General features: G+C 42.2%; 1 protein-coding gene across 1 annotated transcript in view; it reads left to right on the top strand.

The window, feature by feature from the left end:
• Positions 1-19359, top strand: part of CNTNAP2 (contactin associated protein 2) — a 1802564-nt gene extending 1783205 nt beyond the window's left edge. The window contains exons 23-24 of the mRNA XM_070424092.1: positions 12226-12306; positions 14233-19359. Coding sequence (XP_070280193.1) covers positions 12226-12306; positions 14233-14432 — 281 coding nt within the window. The 3' untranslated portion in view covers positions 14433-19359. The remainder of the gene's footprint in view (positions 1-12225; positions 12307-14232) is intronic.
• The last annotated feature ends 2431 nt before the right edge of the window (positions 19360-21790 follow it).

Here is a 21790-nt window from a genome sequence, read left to right on the forward strand (position 1 = left end):
ACACCTAATCTTTTTATTCTCTTGTGTGTCTTTTCTCCTCATCAGTGACCCACACAGGTAACATTTATTCAAGTGCAAAGAACAGTTATTATTCCCCCTTTTCTAATTTGCATTTTTCCTGCAAATTCTGCTTTTCTGCAAGAACACCAAGCACATTTACACAGCTTAGGTTAAATATAATATTAAGTTACAGATATCTGATCCATTAGTCATTTAAGTTGTTCCCATCTTTCATTTCCATAATGGCTAGCTTTGCACATGTGACATTGTTGAATAAAGGGATATATTTTTAATTTTGATAGCTATTATATGTCAGCCTCCAATGATTTAGTACCCCCAATCCAATACAGTATGAGAGTCTTTTTCCCCACACCCTTAACACAGCACATCATAATATTCTTTTAAACTTGCTACATTTTATTTGAAAAAATAAAATTTTATTGTTTTAATTTGGATTTCATTAATTATAAGTGAGCTTAAGTATCTTTGCATACATTTATAAGTCACTTGTATTTATTTTTTCATGAACTGCCTATTTATGTTCTTCAACCAAATATTTATATTCTTTCCTATTTGTTGGTCATTTACTACTTAACTTATATGAATTCTTTATATGATAAGTTAATTAGTATTTTACTATGTTTGAGTGTTTTTCTAGTTTGATCTCTATTTTTTCACTTATGGGGGTTTTTTCATGTAATTTTTAAAATTTTTTGCATGATGAAATAAAAATGTTTTATGGCTTTTTGTCATCTCCATTCAGAATTTTTTTAAATTTTTCTCTAGAAGATTTTAGTCCTATTTTTCATATTATAGATTTAGGTTTTCTTCTTGGTTAGATTTTTTTCCTCAAAGAACCAGCTTTGGATTTATTTATTAGTGCTATCATTTTTCTGTTTGCTTTTACCACTTGCTTTTACTTGACTTCTTTACATTTATATTTGCTGCTCTTTAACTTTGTAATTTGAATGTTTAATTACCTCATTTTCATTACGGGGGGCCGGGGGACGTATCGTCCTCTTCAGAGGAATGTGGACCCAAGTTAACAAATCTCAGCTCTAAGCCCAAAACTCTCACTTCTGACCCCACCTCCCATACCGCACGTTCCAGATGCAGAGTCTTGGCATTAATATTTTTAACTAGATGTTTATCTAAGGGGCCTGAAAAGACTTTAGAGGCTTCCTTAAGCTGCCACAGCCTCCCACATCACAGAACAGACTTGTCAAGCCCGTGTTTTGCAAAGCAGTGAGTGCCATGGTGAGAAACGGTAGACAGCTCACCTCTCATAAGTGGCTCAGGGCTAGGCAGCGAGGTTGGAGCCCTGCAGCACCACCCTGCTCAGCATCCTCTCTTTCCTGTGCTGCTCTCTAGTCACTCCTGTGTGGCAGGGGCTGCCTTTGCTCAGGTTCTGTTCTTTCCCAACCAGAGTTGTTTAACTCTCTGAAAACTCCACTGTGAATAAATCAAAAGGGTCACAAACATCAACTATGGGACAACGCCTACGGTCCTTGTTCCTCCCTGTGTGGGCGTCACTTTCAGTCCCAGTTTCCCTCTGCCTTTCCACCTTTCTTTCCCTTGTCCCTTTTAATAGATTCTGAGCCCCAGGGAGGCCAGGATTCTCTCCCAGTCTTCTCTCTGTGCTCGCCCCGCTTCGGCCACCCCACCGGGCAGGGGCCTTGGAGAGGCCTCTCTCCAGGGGGCTGTGCCAGGCCATCCTCTCAGCTGTGGTCTCCCTCACGTGGGGCTGGGGAAATGCGGGGAAACACAGGCGTCCTCACTGCTATGGCAACTTCTCCAGCGATGGCCGAACCACTGACTCCAGGAAATCACGATATTTGTTTTTGCCTCAGTTTTGTGCTGCAGAAAGAGCAGGTGGATTCTTGATTCTGCTGTTCAGTTTCTAGCAAGGAACAACCCCGGAAGGCTCAGGGAGAAAAAGTAAAATCAACTTTATGTTAAAATCTAAATATACAGTAAACCATTTGAAAGTTATTTTAAACATGGAGACCAAATCGCTTTGACATTTCCCTCTTGGGAATGGCAAAGAGTGGTTTCCAAGAATTGACTTGGGAATTTTAACTTTTAAAAAACTGAAAAGGATAAATGACAGTTTAAAATTGTAAAGGACGTTAGTTGCTGAAATGCTATCAGGGCAAGATTTTGTTTCATCCTCGGGGGTCTATATGTGTGAGTGGACATTATTAGCCACTTTTATTTTATTTTTTTTAAATATATTTTATTGATTTTTTTACAGAGAGGAAGGAAGAGAGATAGAGAGTCAGAAACATCGATGAGAGAGAAACATTGATCAGCTGCCTCTTGCACACCCCCTACTGGGGATGTGCCCGCAACCCAGGTACATGCCCTTGACCGGAATCGAACCTGGGACCTTTCAGTCCGCAGGCCGACGCTCTATCCACTGAGCCAAACCGGTTTCGGCGATTAGCCACTTTTAAAGAGAAGGAAAATGAGCCCAGCCAACGTGGCTCAGTGGTTGACCGTAGACCTATGAGCCAGGAGGTCAAGGTTCAATTCCTGGTCAGAGCACATGCCCAGGTTGCAGGTTCAATCCCTAGTGCAGGAGGCAGCCAATCAACGATTCTCTCTCATCATTGATCTTTCTATCTCTATCTCTCTCCCTTCCTCTCTGAAGTCAATAAAAATGTATCTTAAAAAATAAATAACTAAATAAGTAAAGATAAGGGAAATGAGACTCAGAGAAAGCAAATGCCCTCATGCCCTCAAGAAAGAGCGGAGTGGCTGCTGTGGGCTAGCTCAACCCTGCATCGCACACACCGCACAGTCTGGAGACTCCTCGGCAGCGCCCCGTCCCGAGATGCCTGCTGTACAGTCAGGGCTAGGGCCCAGCCCCCTGTTTACAGCACCTGCTGAAAGGTACACAGAGACCAGCATTGCCAGGCCTAAATGTCAGGTAGACGCCCTTCAGATTCAGTGCTTTCCCCACTTCTCCTTCTTCTCCAGGAAAATAATCGAATTTAAACGTAAAAGATTTCCAGTTCTTTATTGTGAACTGTTTTCCTGTCTTCTGCCACCCCATGAATATAAAAGTCTGAAATAATAAGTACTCTGCATACTTAAGTGAAATTCCTGCTGCTCTGCACACACCCCCACCCCCTGCTTTATTTTTTTTTCTTTCTCTTTTTTGATACACACCCAGGATGGCTAGAGTATTTTTTTCACACTCTGTTGACATGAATGAGAGGGAGGGCTGTGACAGTCACGTGGCTCAGGCTGGACATAGATCTCAGCATCTGGCTCCTGATGGGAGCGGCACCTGGAGGAGGCCGTTGGTGGGGAAGCATCGGGAAGCTTTAGAAGCCTTTTCTTTTCACAGGGTTCCTTCAGTGGCCATTAGGCACTCCATCTGCCAACAAGCAAAGACACTGTCCTTTGAGATCTAAGGTTCATCCAGGAAGAACAACTCAAGAGATGACGGAAATACCCAGCGAGGGGGTTGCAGCGTCAGTTTTCTGAGGTTGGCCTTCTTAGAAGACAAGACATGTCTTGGGATTGGAATTACATGTTTCACTTCTGCTAATGCAACTGAAAAGAGTATTTCAAAAGCACGAGCCCTGCTGGGCATTGATAAAAGACTTAAAATACGTGCAGAATTAATTTTTAAAGCACTTTAGCTTTGCTCACTGCCCTTTCTAATCGTCCACACACACAATGCAGCAGGGAGCCGGTCAGTGGACTGGATCCGGGTAGACGACACTGTGTTCTCAGAAACACTCCTCATCTGTGTCCTGGTTTCTGAGCACTGAGGAATAAAAAAGGGTCAATTTTACATTTTGGTGAAAGAGCAATTACAACAGACGTCCTCCAAACCAAAGCCAAAGCCGTATGAATATTGACAGAGCGAGTCCACGGAGAGCAGGAGCACATTCATCCTCTGAAACTGAAGACGTGTTCTGCACACTGAGATACAGAGGTTATAGCAGAAGATTAAGTGTTTTTCCAAATGCATTTTGTTATTCCCCGTACTTACCTCAAAAGACATACGATGATGGCAGAAGCAACGCAGCAATATTCTGCTATTTTCAAAACAGGCAAATTATGGCCCTTGAACTGACTAGAAATTCGCACAGGGGTGTGAGAGGAGACCCTTCTTCCGTGCCTGCCTCCTCAGATGATTAAATGTGCTCAGTATTCTCACAAATGACGAAATCATCTTTTGACTAGATTTGGGGTTATCAAAAAGTTATTTTAATCAAGCTCCCAAGCCAGAAGTTCTGGACATCCAAAGCCTTTGCTAACCCTTGCCCATGCCTGGTGGAGGTGTTCTCAGCAGAAGCCTGAAGGCACCAGTTCCAGGGTCTCTCAAAGATGGTCATCTCATGAACAGTGCCAACTCTTGACCACTGTCTCGGCAAAAACATCAGGGAATATCTTTACAGGTGCGCTTTGGGGCTTATTCACTGTATTTGGTGGCTTTAACTTCTTATGATGGTTATTTTCTCAAGCACCCTCTCCTTGAAAAGTGAGGCTGTACCCCTGGTTGGAGCGTCATCTGTCATCCCCTACCAAAAGGTTGCAGGTTTGATTTCTGGTTAGGGTACACACACCTAGGTTGCTGGTTCAATCCCTGGTCAGGGCATGTAGGGAAGCAACCAATCAATGTTTCTCTCTCCTTCTCTCCCTTCCTCTCTCTCTAAAAATCAATGGAAACATGTCCTCAGGTGAGGATTTTTTTAAAAAGAAAGAAATAGGGCTAAAGATAATGGAACCATGGAGTGAATTCTCATGTAAGTCAGTAAGAGCACACAAATGATTCTGAGGTGGGGGAGGGGAAGGCAAGATGCTGGGAAGGAATATGAACCTCCAGGGTTTCAGTTAGAGCTCTGCTGCTCAAGTACCCAACCACCTGTGAGAAATGCAGACTCCCAGGCCCCGCCCCAGACCAGCCCAATCAGAACCTGCATTTTAACACGACACCAGGTGGTTTGTATGCTCCCTAACATTTGAACGCTCTGAACCAGAGCACTCAGGAATCAATCTATTTGTTTCTGCAAAAGGCACATGAGAATGAGTTTCAAGGAGGAAGAAAAAGCCTAAAGAACCCACCAGCTACACCATGCAGAGCCCTTTTATTCCTGCCCTCAGCACCCTTTGTGAGTTGGAAGGGACAGGCCCTGAAGGGGGTCCCGCTGCTGCTGAGGACAATCTGGAAACCGTGCTGTCCCTCAGAAAGGGGTTTGAATGGCACCGCCCAAATTTATCTTATTCCCCCAGCCTTGGGGCTTCTGCGTTCCTGCATCCAATTAGTGCCAACATGAGTCTACAGCACCCTGTGGTGGTGAACGACAGTAAGTCCCAGGTGAATCCAGAGACTTGGCCGAAGTGACCTGAGCACCTACCAGCTACATAACCGTGACCTACACGCCATCCTGCGTCTTAGCCTCCCAGATGTAGAGACAGGTTGTGGGATGGAAAGCCAGTTGTAACCATCTGTGATTCTCAGGAGCCCACAATGTTATCCAACCATAGCTTTGATGATTGATTCCTACACAATTACTACTAACAAAAGAAGAAACAGTTTGCCCACCTGAGAAATAAGAAGACATCTCTAACATGAAAATGGACACCACATGACTTACTTTAGTGTTTATGGAATACAAAGTCTGAGCTTCTACCAATAATGAGATATTTCCTATTAAAATACCTATTTATACTTTCCCGGACAAAAGAATGTAATGTAATCCTAGTCTAGGATTATCAGTAAATCTTTTTCCTGAGAAGCAATTGAGACAATTCAGAAATTGCCTTAAAAACCCACTGGAAGGAGGGAAGCGAATAAAATCGATGCCCATTCAGTCCTTTTGTATAGAAGTTGGCATTATGTTCACAACCAAGACACACAGCAGATGACAGTTTCCTTTATTCTGTTTCTTTTCACTAAAGAACCTCTTTGAGTCCCTGGATCTTGAACACTCATACAGGCTGGAAATGGAAAGTTTTTATTTCACTTGTCAGAGCCAAAATCTCATAATCTCTTCCCCATTTGGAACTAGAATTCTGTCTAGCTTTCTGTGGAAACTGAGGTGATGGCTATATGTATAGATATGAGACTGAAGTTCACGAGGCCATGGCCCACCAATCCCTCCCTCCTGAACATGATCAGCAGTAGCTTCTCTCAGAATAAAACAGCAGCTCCTTATATCTTCAGCATCTTAATCGAAAACCTTTTATTTCACTTCTGTTTCTAAAATATCAGTCAATAGCAAATGCTTGAAACACATTACTTAAAAAAAAATTTTTCTGCCATACCACTCAAATTTAAAGGAAGAGAATAAAGCAAACGAAACAAAGAAGCTGGGAAAAACAAAGGCATATATACATCATCTAGCCCAGACCCCACTGCAAACATCGTGTTGCAATTTAAATTAAATTACAATTAATAGCAGTTTTGTTGGAGTGTCTCACATTATCACTTTAGATGCTGAAGCTTAAGTGGTTTCCATGGAGATATTTTCTCAAGGAGATGTCAGCTCCTCTCTAATTTTTTTGTCCCTGATATATGACAACTTAAAGCTTTTAGTGCCTGTTATTCTGGGGGGGGGGGGGGGGGGGTTATGTTAGATAACCTCGATTTATTTTTATATGCATTTAAACGAGTGTTTTATTTGCAATTGGTTTCTGAGCCTAAAGTCTACAATTTTACATATTTTGAAACATAGTAAATAAGAACCACAACTACCTCATTTATATTCTGTTGTGAAAAAATAATAATCTTTATTATTCCATCTTCTCCCTACCTGATCAATGGCCCAGGCAATAAATTTGAGGCTAAAGAATGCAGATCTCTTTTTAATAACCTATTCTTAAAACTGTCTAAATTCCATTTATTATATTTAAGCACCTGCCTTGAAATTTCTATTAATTTTAACGTTCTAAAAATGCAATAAAAATTACATTCCAACAGTAATGTTTAAAAGCACAATTAGCACTATTCATGATTTCACACGTGCTTCTAGAATGGTGATCACCATTCTCTCTGGGCTGGTTGGGCCCCTGAGGGATTGGTGCTGGAACCAGGACTATTGGGCTTCTGTTCTTCTGCAGTGCTGGTTCGGAGCCCTCAGTTTATCACATGGTTCAGCTGATACTGTCATCATATGGAACTATCCTATGTCAGACAAAAAAGGTCTCTTCATGCTCAGCTCTTGAAGTCGGACAAGTGCAGTCAGAGCTTTTAGATATCATTGGTCTCCCCAGAGAGCCCCCAACCACAGAGAAGCAATTAGGCTAAGTTAGTGGGTCGCCATAAAAGCATGTCATACTGTTGTCAATTGGATAGAGCCAGTGTAGACGGATCACTTCTCATCAGAGAGAGAGAGGTCAGCTTAGTTTTTGCAAGTGGTTTCTGGAGCCAATTTCCTGGTTCAAACCCTGGCTCCTCCTGTTACTGGTCATGGGATCTCAAACACATTTTTAGCTTCCCAAGTGTAGGAATATGCCCACTTCACAAGGCTCACATGAGGATGAAATGAGTTAATACATGAAAAGGACTTAAAACAGGACCTGACTTGTAGGAAGTGCTATTATTATTTCCTAAACAGCTTGTTCCTGGAATATGAATTTTATGTGAATTAGCAATTAAAAACATGTTTGGTATCCTGGGCCCTAGAGAGTTTTATATCTGAGGAAAGTGTAGTCAGTGCCATTGGTGATTCGTTTCACGTAATCCTAGAATTAGAGCTTTGCTACTTGTCACATCTAAATACCTAAATACCCTACATGGTCACTGGGGGCTTTGGTTGTGTAATGGGCCTCACATCTGTACAGGTGGGTTCCTTACTTGTCACTGGCACTCAAGCCCTGGTTGTCCCAGCTGCCAGGGAAGGACACCACACACACCCCTGCCAAGCACACAGATAGGAGAGTGCCAATCGGACTCGCATTTGCTTTCCTGAGAAATCCTTCCAAGAAGGTGGCAAGGGGGAGGGCATACTGCCCTTAGAAAAGAGAATAAAACATCCTTGTTTTCCATTCTTTTGGGGGAAGGAAAGTGCATTTTTGCTCACCCAGTTCTAATACCTGACCTTTTTATTGTATCCGCATAATTATGGGAATGACTTCCCCTGGGCCTGCTCTTACCAAGTATGTGTGTTATTTCCTTTTTTCCCCCAACCTGAAGATGGAGGAGGGGAAAGGAAACACCAGTGCTGAGCTCTCAGGTTGCGCCTCACATGGAAGGCAAAGGAAGAATCTATTTGTTAAGAAGACTGTGATCCATGTCTGAATATGTTGACGTCTATGATACATTTGCCTTCTCTGAGTGAGAAGGGCTGTAGTGCATCTATGGGCTATGAGGCCTCAGCCAGGCTATTTCAAGAGCACGTTCAATGGTGGAAACTCTCTAATCCTCAATTCCTGCAGGAATCTGTTCTGTTGTCCTCTGCTGGTGGGGGAGGGGGGAAGAGCTACTCTCTGTGTGGTACAAAGGAAGCATGGTCTATGGATAGAATGAACAAACAGCAAGGGAGATAAGCAGAGACACACACGATTCTGTGAGACTCTAAATCAGAGCTGGAACAGCGCCACGCCTTGGTGGCCATCGTCTCGCAGTATCATTTGGGGATCCCGGAAAAAAGTGTATTGAAAATAGCCTTTGCCTGTTTGATAGAAATCTGGTCTTGAGACTGTTAATATCTAAAGTCTGTTTGGAACTACTCATGACATTTTCTAAAATATCGGCTCCTTGATACTCCAGTACCACTGAAATTGCTGTGTTCTAGCAAACTTTGGGAAGTTAGCCACAGAGCAGAGCATGTGCCATGGGTGGGTTCTGTGGTCTGGTCCCAGCGTATTTCTTGGTATCCATGTTTCTCTGTGTGCATTTCCAAGAGGCTCTTGGTCCCCAAGGGGAAGGACAGATGAGATGAAATCATTTGGAATATATCTATTAAAATAGCCGTAACTCTGCTCATCAAAATAATATGAATTTGCCTCAAGGGAGTGAGCACTCACATGCATTAAGACAACCAGGCTTAAGTTATCAATAAAGCCATGAAAATGGGGATGCTCATGCCAAAAAAAAACAGAACCCTGCTCTTAGTTTCACGAGGACTTCCGTTGTACCTGAGGGTTTTCCACTGATTGTTCTCAGCTAATCTCCATAGGCTAGTGGACACAGGAGTCATTAGTAGCCTCTCTGTATTCTGTATGTTCATTGCCTTTATTGGGAAGAATAAGAATGCTGCTTCGCTTTAAGGGTTGGGCTGGGTTTAGGCAGCTGACTCTTAAAATTATATCTGCATGGGAGTCTTTATTATCAGAAGAGGCTACACAAACATTTACACACCTCTTAATGGACTGATTTTAATTGCACCAGTCAACGAGCATCCAATTAGCTCTGCTTCTTGTCTGCACTGTTTGTCATTGGGACTGCAAACATAATTAAGACTGGCCCCTGACTTTAAGAGGGTGACTATTGCATAAGGAGTGACAAGAATTACGATGATAGCCATTGAATAGAGGTGGTTGGGGATAGTTTCAGGAAAGACATAGGATTTCATGGACAAAGAGAGGAAAGGCAAACCAGAAGTCTAGACAGAGAGTGCCATGTGGATGAGCAAAGGCACATCAACCAGAAGCACCAGGAATCTGTGTGCCTAGAATGTTGAGTAGGGAATGTGGTGGCTCCATGAGGGAAAAGGCAGGAGAGAAATTCAGCTCAAGGGAAGCTTTGCTCCATTTGCCAAAGAGTTCAGATTTGTATACCAAAGACAATCCTAGTATATTTATAAATATTCTCTTCTGGCTCTTCTCCTCGGGTCATCTCAGGTCACATCCACACCTTCCACCAATGCTTATGTCAATAACTTCAAAGGAACCAGGGAATACATATCAATATCTCTAAACATCTATGTTAACTCAGTTTTGTGGCCAAGGATGCAAGGCCATGGAGCAGGCTTTGGAGCAGAGAGAAACTATGCTATGTTCTACCATTCACATCACCTGAAGCAGAAAAGCAACCAATTTCATAGTCTTGTGAATATCACATAATCCTATATAATAAATGGGTAATACGCAAATCAACCGAACAGAGGAACAACTGGTGGCTATGACGTGCACTGACCACCAGGGGACAGACGCTCAATGCAGGAGCTGCCCCCTGGTGGTCAGTGTGCTCCCACAGGGGGAGCGCCACTCAGCCACAAGCCGGGCTCAGGGCTGGCGAGCACAGTGGCGGCAGCGCTAAGGATGTCTGACTGCGGACATCCCCCAAGGGCTCCGGGACTGCGAAAGGGTGCAGGCCGGGCTGAGGAACCCCTCCCCCCACCACCAAGTGCACGAATGTCATACACAGGGCCTCTAGTAGAATAACTGAATTACCACTGTGAGTTTTTGTCACTATACTTAATATATTTTGAAGGTTCAGATTATTTAAAGGAGGACAGAAGATTTCTGTGTATTTTCAAAAGGAGATGAGAAATATGACCCAACTCACAAAATATCCAGTAAGTAGATCTCTCTGCCTGGGTGTTCTGTAGACACTTCAAACTTGACATGTCTAAAACAAAACAAATTTTTCTCACCCATCCCCTATAAAAGGCTCTTCCTCTCATAGGCCCTGCCCAAGCTGAACTGTCTGAGGCCTGACTTCCTCCACAGCCCCCCTGTCTGTCTCCCCACAGCCCTAAAAGGCAGGATAGGGAAGTTTATTGACTGTGGAGTTAACCCTACCTGGGTTCTGATCCCAGCTAGGCCACATACAAGCTGGATGATGTTTCTAGGACATGGGCTAAATGGTGTCCAGAGTGAGTTGTTACAACATCAAAAGGCCTAGGAACTGTACCATCATTGGAGGTAGGTGAAGGTATAAGCTTTCTTCCTTGAAAAGCAACTCTTGTGCTCTGAATTGTAGTCTATGTCAGGAATCGTGTGTGTTAATAACCAGATCTTGCCCTGGCCAGTGTGGCTTATTTGGTTGAGCATTATCCTGTGCACCAAAAGGTTGCTGGTTCTCTATCTCTCTCCCTCTCCCTTCCTCTCTCTCTAAAATCAATAAAAACATATATTTTAAATGCCTTTTTTTAAAGAAAAAAGCTGAGTCCTTACTAAGATATTCCCTAAATCATAACACAGACCTATTTCATCAGTGTGTACACATTTAATTATGCCAAATAACTACTATAAATTTCTTATTTTTACTGGTGCCATTCAGTAGCCATGGTTCTGGTTAGACTAAGGCCATGGTCAGCAAAGTGCAGCTCGCGGGCCACATGCGGCTCTTTGGCCCCTTGAGTGTGGCTCTTCCTAAGCCTGAGGAGTACCCTAATTAAGTTAATAACAATGTACCTACCTATATAGTTTAAGTTTAAAAAATTTGGCTCTCAAAAGAAATTTCAATCGTTGTACTGTTGATATTTAGCTCTGTTGACTAATGAGTTTGCCGACCACTGGACTAAGGTAGTCTGCCTTCAGAGAAGCTGCTGCTATTGGAAGATTTACCTTCAAGCGTAACTTCTCAAGCAGAAGTCCAGCAAATATGAAATCTTTTTTTAATTTAAATTATCTTACATGAATGATAATAACTTTCCTGACCTATACACAGACTTCATAATGTTTGCCTTTTGCATGCTTTATATTTATTTTATCTTAGAGAAGTCGCTAAGTTTAATACAACCGATTCTTACATTTTTAATAATAGGGAAAGAAAGAGAATATTTATTAGATAATTAATATTCTTCTCAGCTCTCATGAAATATTACCCCCTTATAAAATATTCCTGAAGTGTACAATGTTTTGCTAGAGCCATGTAAAATATTAATATCAAGAAGTGATTGCTTTTTAAAGTAATGCTGCACACTTTAATAAGCTCATCTGTAAGTACAGCCACTGCCACCAGTTGTGAATGGGATAAGAGTGGACAGGAGGCAGGTTTCAGCCAAACTTAAGTATTATAAATCCATAAGCATGTCTGTCAGTGGAACTGGAGCAGGCAGCCCGGGTAGTTTGAGTCTCTGATATTCCTCCAAAGGAGTTACAGCACTTCTCTGTGAAGGAAACCAGCAGGAATGGGGGTGGATGTTGCTGTGATTCTCCTGGGAAGCAGCAGCAAGATGGGTCCACCTGAAATGGGCATCTCATTTGAGAAAACGGGAAGTAAAGAGTTGTATGAAAAGACAGGTGCCACATTACCTGGGATTAATGGTAAACCTCACTCTCTGACCTGACTTTCCATTTCTTTCTCTACAGCCAGTGCTGATTTCCCATATAACCCAGGACAAGGCCAAGCTATAAGAAATGGAGTCAACAGAAACTCGGCCATCATTGGAGGTAGGTGATGTACAGAACAGGCTTTCCTGTGGCTACTCACCTGTGGGGAGCAGTCATTTTTTTATTTTAAAAAATATTTTTAAATTAATTCCAGAGAGGCAGGTAGAGGGGAGAGAGAGATAGAAACATCAACGATGAGAGAGAAACATTGATTGGCTGCCTCCTGCACATCCCACTCTGAGCCTGCAACCCAGACATTTGCTGCTGCTGGGAATCAAACCATGACCTTCTGGTTCATAGATCAATGCTCAATTACTGAGCCATGCCAGCCGGCCAGAAGCAATAAAATCTGTGGGGAGCCTGCACGCCATGGCATACTCAGCCCCAGGGCACCTATGTGCCATGCCAGCTCAGCCTGGTTCAGTGACCCTGAGTGGGGGGGTGAAAGGATTGAGAAAAGACAAACGAGAATGAAAGCTGGGTTTCAGGAGGACGCTGCTCCCTGATGAGGAGACAGAGCCAGCGCCCACAAGCCGTGTATTTATTTTATAGCAGATGCCACGAGGCAAAGTAGGGGCGTGATCACGTTGTTTACAGCATTCTCGTGAGTTTCATCCCTACTCAACTACATGCACCCGAACTCTATCACAAGGCACGTGGGGCTACGTGTTCGGACCATAGGTTCAAGCTTACAACCACAGCCGTTGGCTATAATTGTGCTGGGAGGGCCCTGCCTTCCAGCTGGGACTTGCACATGGCAATGAGAGGACCCTGTCCTTTCATTAATCCAAGGCTTGAACCTGGCCAAAACACCGTAACCGCACCCCACTAAAATCATAATCCAGGGGAAAAACAAGTTGTCTAGATTTTTAGTATTCATTTTGCTATTTAAATATGGCTTCAGATTATGAGGTATGGATGTGGATAAACTGTGGAAATGTAACCTGGCTACTTTCTAATGCACACCTGTAAAAAAAGAATAATGGTGAGCTAGCCAAATCTGAATATGTAAGTAAGTAGCTGAGAGGCAATAGCCATGACATGTCCTTACTCCCTCCTATCTTTTTTCACTTTCATTCTCTCATGTCCCAAATGGTCCAGGATAGCTTACTACAAAAATTGGAAAGACTGTGCCGTTCTAGTTTCAGAAAACTAATAAGCCAGAATATCTAATTTGTTCCAGTCTTTCCTTCTGACCATGGCTACCTGTAGAATAATTAGACTCTCCTGGGATAATCCTCATATTTGGATCAATATTGATAACCCTGTTGCCCATTGCCATATTCTCTCCCTGCTTCTGTCTTATTTCATAAAAGTGTTTCTGCCTCTCTGAGTATAACTTATATATGTATGATGCTGCTTAATCCCAATTCCAAAGTTTGCCATATGCTTTTTCTGCATCTATTTGAGATTATCATATGGTTTTTCTCCTTTATTTGCCTAATGTGATAAATTACATTGCTTTATTTTTTTAATGTAAAAACAATCTTGTATTCCTAGAATTAACATCACTTTATTATATATTTTTTACATATTGCTAGGTTTGATTTTTAAATTTTATTTAAGAGGAATATTACTTGATGATTTTCTTTTTCATAATGTGTTTCATAATGTGTGGGTTTAGTATCGGGATAATACTGGCCTCATAAAGTGAGTTGAATAGGACTTCCTCCTCCTCTATTTTAAGGAAGATGTGTAAGCTTAGTGTTGTTTCCTTAGCTCATGTTTTTTAGGTCTTCTAAATTCTTATTGATTTTCTGTTTAGTTGTTCTATCAGTTACGGAGAGAAGAGTGTTGAAATCTCCAAGTCCGTAAATTGGTCTAATTCTCCTTTCAGTTCTGTTCGTTTTTGCAGTTATTGTTTTTGGAGGTTTGTTTTTATGGGAGAGGGTAGTGTTTGAAGAAACCATGGTGAAGTGGGGGGAAAGTGTCAGTGGGATATGTAAGACTAAGTTTAACCTGTAGTCCTTGTCCTGTCTCCACCAGGGGTCATTGCTGTGGTGATTTTCACCATTCTCTGCACCTTGGTCTTCCTCATTCGCTACATGTTCCGTCACAAGGGCACCTACCACACCAACGAAGCGAAGGGAGCAGAGTCAGCAGAGAGCGCAGATGCTGCCATCATGAACAACGACCCCAATTTCACAGAGACCATTGACGAAAGCAAAAAGGAATGGCTCATTTGAGGGGTGGCTCTTTGGCTGTGGGATAGGGAGGGGGAAGGGAAAGGGACAAAAGCACCCTGCTTCATACTCTTGAGCACATCCTTTAAAATATCAGCACAAGTTGGGGGAGGCAAGCAACAGAAAATTCTTGAGACTGATAGTCACACACAAAAAATATATAATAATACTTTTTAATATTTCTTTATAGCTGAGTTCTCCCTTCTGTATCAAAACAAAATAATACAAAAAATGCTTTTAGAGTTTAAGCAATGGTTGAAATTTGTAGGTAAAATCTGTCCTATTTTGTGTGTGTTTAGAGGTGTTCTAAAAATCCATGGTAACAGGGCAAGTTTTCTACATTTTTAAGAGCCCTTAGAATGTGCATATTTTTTCTTGAGGAAAGCTGATGCACAGACACGTGGCCTCCAGCATTCTTTTCCTTTCACATATAGTCAACTTTTAATGGGCTATTGTAGCTACTAGTTCATGTTCATATGATGTTTCTTTTTGGTATCCTATAAATTGGAGAAGGAAAGAAAGAGGCAAAGAGAACCTATTATTTACCAGTTTTCAACTAGACCTCAACCTGTGCCGATTTTCCCAGAGTTCCTGCTTGAAGCAGTCAAAGGAAGAAGGTGTATGGCACCTGTGAGATAACAACATCATCAACACAACGGAGAGAAGCATTAAGTACCAGGGCAAGTGGTTTCCCAGTGGGATTGCTGGTTTTATTTTTCATTTAATTCTGTGAGATCATATTGTTCTATGTTTGTAGTCTTAGATCTGTTCAGTATCTGTACCTATCACTGATTTTCCTCCGCTCTACCTACAACATACTGGGTTATGTTACATGCATGTGTAAGCATCTCATTGTAGGATTGGAGGCACATGTCATGATCCATTTTCTCTGTTTCTTTCATAGTTGTAGTAAGAATATGGACGCTGTCTGGCTAATGCATAAATTAAGTGGTTCTCAGTTTGCTTTAAATCTCTAGTTTTTAAGCCCCTGTGACAAACTAGCAGACAGTGAACAGACACAATAAAGCCAAGTTGTGATTGCTATTTGTATTTCTACTACTCTGGAGTCCTTTGGGAAAAACACTGCCATGTTTTACATCTACTCCCTGTATTGCTCCATCTAAAACAGACATGCTGCATTGGGTCAGCAATCTTCCTTGGCAAATACATTTGAAGCTTTGTTCACCACAAACCTGGTCTCCAAAATTGCTTCTCAGAGAGAGTATCTGTCTAGTCATTTCACACCTCACTTTAATCAGGAACTTTCACCAATTATTCCAACAAATAACTCATTGATTTTATTAAAAAATAATAGACTTACAGTATATAAACTGATGGGACAGAGCTCCTATTGGAACATCTAAAAAATAATTTCACTTATTTAATAAAGGATTACATAAAAGTTATTTCTAGAATGACTACCATTTATGGTCATTATACAGCCCCACTGTAGTTCAGGCTCTTATCCTTAATACTTTTTAAAAAAATTTTAGACTCCAATATTTGACCACTTGTTTTCCTTCTCCTGCTAGGTAAGATGAGGTTAAAAAGGTATCAATGCTATTTTTCTGATAGCCTGCCTCGGTAAAATGGAAATTCTAGTTTACTTGTGTATATGCATACTTTTCCACTTACTAGGTATGCCAAAATTATTGGAGGACCTCAATTTCCTGAGTCAGGAAAATGTTGTCCATAGCTGCCAGAGGTACGTGGCACCAGTACTGGCACATTCCACAGGAGACACGACCCATTCAAGCCACGGTGACAGAACACTCGGGAATCCAAACCCCTTTTTCCAGTTGCTGACCTCAGGTCCTCTCATGAAACTAAGAAGGGTCTTAATCGCTCTCCTGTAAATAACATTAAAAATGAAAAGTATTTCATATGATAAATATCAGAACACTGTAACATTTACAAATGACATAGAAAACAACGGCTATTGATTGAACCGAGATGCCTCCATTCGGGGCTCTTTTATGTATTATCAAATTGAAAAAGGAAATTTTAAACGTTCTATTACAGATATGTTTCTGATTTTTTTAAAAACCTATTTCACAGGCATTACCTTTGTACTTAACAAATAATGCAGATTGGTTATTTCTTGCATTTTCCTTGATAGCTTTGTTCTCTATATATTGTCTCAACACTTCCAAATGGTTAGGGAATTAAAACAATCAAAACAGTCCCTGATACGAAAATGTTCTCACCCTTTCTCTTCTCTTTCTTCTTTCCACTTTCCTGCTATAAAATGTTAAAAGGAATACCCAACACTTCTCTGACCGAATTTCCAAACCTAGGGCACTGGAATGCCTCCCGGGACCAGTGGGTCTCCCACAGCACCATCATTTGGGATGTTTAGGACGGACAGAGGTATGACCATCTCTGCCCTTAAAGGGGTTACAATCCGGCCAGCAGACAGGACACAAAAAGGTGGATAAGGAATTAAGTGCCAAAAGAAGGCTGGAGATCTGACTTCTCTTTGGGACTGTGGTCTCCACAATAACTCCTGAGTCTGTTTATGAAGCCTCCATCCAGTCCTTTCTAAATGGTTAACAACTTATTTACGTGAAGAAAGGAAACCAGCTTCTTTCCAGCTCCCTCCCTTGAAAGTTCAGGACAGTGCAGCCTAGTCAGCCGGACACAGGGCCCAAGCGCGGTGCCTAATCTTGCTTCGCAGCCGTATGCCGGAGAATCGCAACATCTTCCATCCCAATGCATCAGCAGTCAAGCACAAAAGGCCAGCGGTAATGCATCTTTACATGATAAGAACAGACAAAACAAAACCATTTTTTAAAACAAGAGGCCGGTTGACAGTCACAGGGAAAGCTCCTCCTGGGCTCAGTGCTGCTTGTGCAGGAAATGGCTTCTGTGTATAAAGCAAGCACCTATGTCTGAGAAGCCAGCAGTGGGGACTTTGAATGAACGTAAAATCAGTGCCATTCTAAGCTCTCAAGATAACATTCCATAGAGTTCAGGGAAGCTAGCTCCAAAGGTAAGGAGTTATTTTATGGTTAAGCTCTTCTCTGGCCCTTCTTTGTAAGACTACATTTTTCCTTGTGGCTTTCAACCAACGACTCAAGTGACTTACATGAAGTTTTTACTGAAGAGCTGGGAACGAGAGTTTGCAGTGAGTGCCCTTGTTGGAAAATGTCCTGTTGCCTGCATGTGATAAACGAGCCACCTTTGCTAACAGGAGCAGGAATTGAGGGGCACGGGGAAAAGAATTGGTACCAGCCGAAGAGATTTTCATGTTATGGTTGAACATCTGTTGAACCACCAGGTGCCAGCTGAGAGATGGGCACAAAGACACAAGCCACACCAGAGAAGGCACTTGAGAAAACAGCCATGGCTACCGGATGTGAAAGCAGAGTGTCAGCGAAAGGTCAAGAAGGGGCTTTGATTTCCCTCTCTAACAGGATCAGTTCCTTTCTAGTCTTCTGCTTGTTCTTCCGGGGTAAACATGTTCATGGCTGCTTTAGGTCTCACACCTCCAAACGATTAGCACCTGGTTTGAACCTCCTCATATGTGCTCCTTTTCATCATCCTACCAAGCAGTTTTCAAAAAGAAAGGCAGCAAATTATCAAATCGAATTATTCATTGAATTCCAGTTAACCAGCCAAATATAGGTCACAAACTGCCATCCCAGGAGAACGAGCTGATCCTGAAATCAGTGAGAAACGATAATAGTGAGGCTTGCCAATTTGGACTAAAAAACAATGGACACCATTTTTTAAATGACATTTGGGGAGTGAGGACCCTGAGAGTCAGCTGACAGAGGCCCAACCCTTCCTCTTTCTCCCTGCTTTGCTCTGTGACTTTTGCCAAGTCGCTGAACCTCTGTCCTCCTTTGCCTATATTTAAGTTAGAGCTGTTTTACCGACTTTATAAGACAATTGTGAGGGGCCCCAGTTCCTGACGGGAGAATACTTGGAAACCCAAGTATAAGGGCCAGAGTCAACGGAGCCTATAGTAGAAGACGTGCTTTCTGGGTTGTGGTTGTAAGTCACATCCAAAGAAACAACGTGGCCATTTCGGGGAAGGTGGAGATACGCGGGGCATCGCTGCACAACCAACTGCTAAGTTATTCATCAGGTAGAGTGCCAAGGGGCCAACTGTCAACACTGCGAGAGGCAACACAGCCCGGACAGAGCCAGAGAAATCAGGACTTTGGGTGCATAAAGCCCTCAGTTCCCACTCATCCACCTGCAGTTTACCCCGGCCCTCGGTGTGATTAACTGGCTTCTAAGTAAGATAATACGAACAGCAAATGTGACTTTTTGCGTAGCCTGCTGGCTCTGCATGATAACGTTGGAAACGTCCTATTCCTTACCCAGCAGTATTTTTTGGATATAAGTGGTATGTAAACCGATGGTAGAGTTGAAAAGTTGGTTAACTCCCGTTGAGCACAGACTGTCAGAGGAATAAAGGCAGAAGGGCACCTAGGTATTACTGTCTAACATGCATTCACAAGTTTATTTTCCAGATGAAATGTTCTTTAAGAACAGGTCTATGGACGGCCTGCACCATTCTCAAGCCTTGGCTTATTTCTAGTCAGTGCTGGACTCTGGATGACTATGAGAACACGGAGGCCCCTCTCACGTAGGCCGAGACAGTTCCCAGTGTCGCTCAGTCTAAGTTTTCTTTCTTCGCGTTTTCCATTTTTTTTCAGTGAGCATGGTGACTATGGAGGTTAGCGTTGTGAAAAGTTGGCGTAAATATTCTTTCTGTAAAGTCAATGAGGGTCCCATTCCTGTGAAATAACAAAAAATTTCACTCTCTAAAAGCAGCAGCATGTAAACTAGAATGAAAGAAGGAAATTATGTATGTATGCCTAATATTCTTTGTGAATGTTCTTTCATTTAACTAAAATTATATTAGAAACCAGATTGATAAATAAAAAATCCAAAATAGTTTTAATTATCCTAAAAGTGGTTTTCTATGTTTTGTTCCACTCGATTCTCTTAGAAGCAATTATCAGCTTTCAGCAAAGAAAGTTCCAAGCCCTGAAGTATACATCTCTTGGGAACATAATCTTTCCAAAGCTGTGAAGATACAGCCCCTCCTCCAAGACAGGTATTATATAGATGCACCCATTGTTAACCTTCCGTGGCCACACACTCCTCTCCTCTCCCATTTTTCTTAAAGTGCTTCATGGATATTGGCTTCACGTTTTGGTTTAACGTACACACAGCTTGGTAAAATGTGGACAGAGTCCAGCGACATCCAGAGCGTATTCTGAGCCTTATTCGGAATGAGGAAGTAACACTGGATGATGGACACATGGGTCCAGGCCAGTGAACTAGATCCCAGGGCTCTGCACTGCCTGGAGGTGCGGACCTGCCTAAATGTGCTCCGTATGTATTAAGAGCTGTCGTCCTGAGTTATCACCCCCACTTTCTGGTCTTCTGTTACCATTGGGAAGGCATTTTCTTTTCATCAGTTTTTAGTGAAGCCTTTAATGCCAGTTGACACCCAACCTTCTCTGCTCCTCAGCAGTTCTCAGGGCCAATCCACAGCCTCAGCAGTGGCACGCCGGTCCATTTAGAAAGCATTATGCCATAGGATCTTGTCATGCTGCTTTGCGGACGTGGTCCAACCGGTACAGGGAGAATGTCATCAAGTCCCTTGACAACCAGCACTTCTAAATGTTCTTAACAAACACATGTTTAAGGGTGAGCCAGCAAGTCCAGGGTTTACTGTCTGCAACAAGAGCATTTGAGCCAGGACAGGCTCACTTCCCTCCCACAAACCCACGGCCATGGAGATGGGTGAGTTCCAGGAGGACTGGGGCTTTATTGTGCATCAGGCAATGCTTGTGAAATGAATGGGGGGTAGAGAGACGGGGGAGGGACGAAGAGGGAGTTATAGGGGGAGAGGTATGTTGGAGAAACTATACCTAATTTGTTGGTAATAACATGGCATGATGGACTTACCAGAACACAGAAAAGAGGAAGTCATTGTATTATTTTTTGAGAAAGGGTTTGTGTCCTCCCAGAGGAACCTATGTATGAAAACTAACTCTTTAAAGCAAGTATTAGGTGAGTAATCCTTAGCATATGCCCATCTTTCCTTGGTCCCTCTGAAAGCCTCGAATTCAGTGAAGCCTGGGCTAAATAATTCCTGTGCCTGAACACTCCTTCCTACCAGCAACCCGCCGTCCCCTCCTCAAACAGCTCAAGATGTCGACAATGACCACAGCTCAAAGCAGTTTTACCAGGAAGAGAATGCAAGGGTTTTTTTCCCCAATCACGCTTCCACCATCTTTCCACTCATCTTAATTTATCCTTTGGGTATGAGGTGGTAAGGTGAATTTTTTGGGACAGGGAAAATAAACATGTACGTCAAGTCTTCCCCAAAGGAGTGAAAGGAACATTTTTTTATGTCCCCTGAATTGAGGCATGAGAAAGTTCATCATTTCTCCTAAAAATAGAAACTCAAATTATAAAATTTAAAAAGATGTGACACACTGGGGGGTAAGGGAGGCAGGGGCTTGTCAAGGGTGGGGGGGAAAAAAGGACACATATGTAATACCCTTTGTAATGCTTTAAGCAATAAAAAAAATAAAAATAAAAATAAAAAAAAATAAAAAACAAAAACCCTTAAAAAAAAATAAAAAAAAAATAAAAAGATGTGACAGATTTAAAAAGGCCAAGATGATGAAAATAATGAATTCATTTTGGTTTCATAAATAGAAGCTTGAAAGATAAAATTCTTATGTCTAGGAAGGCGAGAGCTAATTTGAGACACTAGGCCAAGCTTTTAAGTCACAAAAGATATAGAGAGGGTGACTATGAGTGGATTCCCTAAGACCCGGGCTTTAGGGACCAGGGGCAGCCTTTGAAAGCCAGAAAGAAGGCACGTTTAGAACAAAGGAAAAAATATCTCAGGGCAGCTAGTAAGAACTATTGCAGGCAAAAACAAAACAAATAATCATCTTCCAAAAATGAGTAAGATTATTTCAATAATTATACCACTACCTGAATTTTAAAGGAAAATCAAATTAGAGAATCAATTTACTTAATGAATATTCATGGAGTGCCTCCAATGCGCTTGGCACTTTTTGGGGCTCTCAGAATTCGCTAGAGAACAAGACAGACACATCTCTGCTCTCAGGAAACTTAGGTTCTAGTGAGAGGAGAAAGATACTAGGCAAATAGGTAAAGAAATATACAAGAAAACATCGTTTCTGGGCAGGATATTAAATTTAATTCATTTGAATAGGGGGCTGTGACAGCATGCTGGACGGCTGCTTTCCCTGAGTGGTGAGGGAGGACTTCTCTGTAGAGGGGACAGAGAACTGGAGGAATGATCATGCAAAGACGAGAGAGAGCCTTGGATTAGATGAGGGAACAGTTGGTCA

This window comes from Myotis yumanensis, unplaced genomic scaffold (assembly GCF_028538775.1).
Source record: "Myotis yumanensis isolate MYYU_CA2020_CCGP unplaced genomic scaffold, mMyoYum1.0.hap1 SCAF_9, whole genome shotgun sequence".
In the NCBI taxonomy this organism is placed as follows: domain Eukaryota; kingdom Metazoa; phylum Chordata; class Mammalia; order Chiroptera; family Vespertilionidae; genus Myotis; species Myotis yumanensis.